At 39.9% G+C, this 4,323-nt stretch overlaps 1 protein-coding gene across 1 annotated transcript; it reads right to left on the reverse strand.

The window, feature by feature from the left end:
* Positions 1-868: 868 nt before the first annotated feature.
* LOC122307686 (probable L-type lectin-domain containing receptor kinase VII.2) lies at positions 869-3,547 on the reverse strand. The gene has a single exon (XM_043120720.1). It carries the CDS (start codon positions 3,465-3,467, stop codon positions 1,416-1,418), a length of 2,052 nt encoding a protein of 683 aa, XP_042976654.1. The 5' UTR covers positions 3,468-3,547; the 3' UTR covers positions 869-1,415.
* Positions 3,548-4,323: the final 776 nt, after the last annotated feature.

A 4,323-nucleotide genomic window follows, 5' to 3' on the forward strand; every position in this document is an offset into this window, starting at 1 on the left:
AAAGGCAGCAAAGTTGCGTAGGAGTTTGGCGGATTGCGAGGAGCAGCACATTGGTGGTGGTACTTGTCCCACACACGCGGAGAAAAAACAAAATCTCAACTGGCGAATGTAGTCGCTACTAAGGTGCACGTGGTGGATGTCAGTGAATAAGCCCTACTTGGAGAACCAAAACTCCTGAAAAACCATTGGCCATCACAAATATCAATACAATATACATCTCTAGTTTATTAAAAAAAAAAAATTGATTTCAAATGGAAAATCTAGATTGTAAACCCTCCAGCGCGTATAAAAAAAAAAAATTGTATTGAATCATAGTCTATTATTGATCTTATTTGACAATTTCAACTCCTCACAACTTTGAAAAAATGACTTGTTGATTGTGTTTTCGGACAACATTTCCAACATGCCATTAACATTTTTATCATAATTACTCCGAAAACAGAAAGAAAATTTTGTTTTATAAGGTATTTCATGATGTTTAAAAGATTTATGCTATTTACAAGTCTAGTGTGTAACATACCATTAACTGTAGTACCCATTATATATATATATATTATCCGAATATGCTTTCGATGGCTTTTCAAAACATATTTGAAACAAATTCGACTCCATTTGAAACGAGAATAATTATACACATCAAGGAGTAGTGGTGGTACTATCGGAACCTGTTATTTTTCATCTTGAATTTTATTTTTATTTTTTCGCTCACATCAGATAATGTGCTTCAGATAAGTGAAATATTATGTTGAGCATTAAAATGAAAAATAGTAAAAAAATACTATATCGCATTAGCCAATGTGATTAAGGATGACATAATCCTTAACGACATGAAAGTGGGCGACATTTGCATCAAATATCAAACAGAATATTTTTGTAATGTCAGTACATAAAACATAATATATATATTAAAGAACTGTAACTATACATTCCAACAATCCAAACCGTAGAAAGAGAAACTCAAGCCAGCATATACATTGGTAGTCCAAACTTCTAGCACATACACCGCAGATGGAGCAGGTGTATTACTGCTAAGGGATCAACATCTACGCAAACAAGCAGCCAACCAACAAGCACAAATCTTAGCAGCATGAGCAAAGGAACAACGAGGGCCGCCACAACCATTCTTTTATAACAGAGTACCTTGAGAGCAGTAGGCTGAAATCATGCAAATCCGTTGACTCTAGTTCTAAACTGGAGAATATCCAAATATTAACAGACTAACTACTCGTTCTACCAACACAACAGAATCATGCCCAAGTGAACTCGTAATACCAACAACGGTTTCAAAGCATTAATGCAGAATCCTTGTGAAACAATGTATTGATCCCAGGGAGGTATGACCAAATTGTTGAATGTGCAATGCAATTTGGAGCACCAGTCATGAAAGAATCGCAGAACTATGGTTTACGATGTGTTCAACGGCCTGCTAGAATGCTGTCTGAGCCAGGATGTGTAGCAGACCAAGAAAATGACTTGATAATTTCATCAAATGTAGTGTTTCTGCCACCAACGATCGGACTAAAATTAGATGACATTGCAGTTGCTTTAACTCTGTCAAGCAAATTCATCGACATTGCCTCCCCATCAGACCCGGTGCCCTGGTTTGGTCCCTCCAACACCTTCACAACTTGTCTTATTGGAAGCCTGACACTAGGATCTGGATAGGCACACAACAAACCCAGATGAAGCATACTCTCAACTTCCTCAATGCTATAACCACCCTTTGACTTTAGCCGCTCATCTAGAGCAAGATGCAGCTCTCCACTATCCATTAACCTCCATACCGAATCAACCAACCCTGGCTTTCCGTCTTCAATGGGCATTCTCCCGCACACAACCTCTAGAACCAATATCCCAAAACCAAACACATCAGTTTGAGTGGAGGCTCGACCAGTTCGAAGAACTTCTGGTGCCATGTATCCAACAGTACCAACTACTCTTGTTGTGCTAGCCAATTGGCCATGATGGTGAATTCGGGCTAACCCGAAATCCCCCAACCTAGCATTCATATCCTTATCAAGTAGCACATTGCTTGCCTTAATGTCTCTATGCAAGACTTTAGCTTCCCAACCCTCATGCAAATATGAAATCCCACGAGCCACATCTTTTAAAACCTTCATCCTCTCTTGCCAACTCAACATTAGGCTCTCGTCACACTCAAAAATCCTCTTGTCCAAACTTCCATTTTCCATATAATCGTAGACCAATATCAATCTGCCTCTCTCATTCTTGCACCAACCTCTCAATCCTACCAAGTTCCTATGCTTCAATCTCCCCAGACTTGAAACCTCAGCAACAAACTCAGCCATCCCATGTTCACTCTCGTGGGGGATTCTCTTGACTGCGACTTCGACACCTTGCAAAACCCCTTGGTAGATCTTCCCATCCCCTCCGAATCCAATGACATTTTTTTCAGAAAAGCCGTTTGTTGCAGCATAAATGTCTTGGTAACCAATCCGATGTGGCCAATATTCCAATTCCCAATCTTCAGTTCCCACCGTTTCTTTATCTTTCATTCTTTTTCTTCTAGACAAAATCACATACACCAAAATTGCACACCCAACCACAAAAACGCCACCAACACTAACCCCCACAATAAATCCTTTTGATCCAAAAACCGAACTTTTGGGAGGCATAAACGAAGGTAAATTTGTTGTCACTAAAGCATCACCGATCGAGAAATTTGAATTGCTAAAGCTCCAAGCCAATATCTTGTGACTCTCAACCCTTCGCCCGGTTGATGCGCAAAAACCTACATACATCTCATCCAAAAGAACGCTAGAGAGATTAACAAACTCACTTATCAAAGGCTTTCGAGGTCTTCCCATGCCCGCCACAGCCATAGAAACATTAACCCGTGAATCCACAAAGTCAATCCACACTTGATAGTTCTCCCCACTATAAAGGTTAAGCTCCTCAAACACTTCACCATCTTGTCCAGTCCAAAACCCCGCTGTATATGAAGCAAGAGACGTAAGCGTATTCACGTCCACACCGACATGATTAGCATCTATATCGTTGAATTCTTGGTTCTTGAAAACATCGAACTCGATCGCAAACACATGGTTACTGGAGCTCCCATCATTGGTCAAATTGAAAAGACCCAGATATTGAGTGGAGCTTGTGCCGTTTATATCTGTAGAGGGGGCAAATAGAAAGGCAAGGCCATGGCCGTGGAAGAAGTTCGCGACTTCTGCGATGGAGAAAATGAAGGAGGTTGAGAATGGGAGGGGCGCAGAGGAGTTGGCGGATTTTGTGGGAATTTTGGAAGGGTACAAGGCACGGCCAATGGAAAAGATGGTGTCATCAGTGATGGCGAGAATGGAGGATTGGATGGTGGAGTTACCAAAGAGGAGGAGGTTGGTGGAGCTGAAGTTGGTGTTGAAGATAAACTCAGTTGCTGAAGTTGAGCCGAGGAGGATCAATAGAGCTATGGCAGGGAGGACAGGCATGGTTGGGGAAGCCATGAGAGCCGACACCGAAAGAGAGAGCGAGATATGGGAAGTTTCAGGTTTGGTTTGGGGAGGCAGATGAAAATTTTTAATTTTAGGTAAAAGTAGAAAATATTATATTTAAATATTATTATTATTTTTTAATATAAAAAATTAAATTGATATTTAAAAAAATTAAATTATTTATTATATTTTATATAAAAATTTAAAAAAATTATAATAACAAAATAAAAATTTATTTTTGAAATGAAAATTTTAAATAGGAATCCATAGTATTCAACAAGAAATGTTATCACAAAGAAATTGGTCAACAGATGTGTGCTGTCTGCTAAAGTAATAAACAATCCGGCCGCTGACGTCCCTTGGGTAATAAAATTCAGCGGAGGCTTTGAGGAAAGTGAAAAATATAGCCATGACCCATTATCGTAAGCTACAAGATTGTAATCGCTCAGTCATTATTGTCGATACTCCTGTAGACTCTCGCTAGATCCGATTGATATCTCTTGCATGACCAAGTACACTCCCAGATCATTGGTGCCCACCCAATATCGTCGAAACTTGCCATAGACCATCATTAGACCCGACTCAAACCTCGGACGCAACCAAGTATAAACCCACTTCTTTGAATCACTGTTCTTTCAAACTTTATAATAGTCCCCACTATATCAGCCACAATATGTATGTAAAAATCTCTTCAATGTTTAACCAGTAGGCTTGCAACCTGGCCTGATAAAGCCGATTTTGTACCTGACCTGACCCGCAAGAAATCATTTTAGACTCTAACCCAAACAGACTGAATCTGAACAAAACCAAACCGGGTCAAACCCGTATGACCCGGCTTCAAAAACAACGTCGTTTTCATGCTGTTAGA

Source organism: Carya illinoinensis, chromosome 4 (genome assembly GCF_018687715.1).
Source record: "Carya illinoinensis cultivar Pawnee chromosome 4, C.illinoinensisPawnee_v1, whole genome shotgun sequence".
NCBI classification, from domain to species: Eukaryota; Viridiplantae; Streptophyta; class Magnoliopsida; order Fagales; family Juglandaceae; genus Carya; species Carya illinoinensis.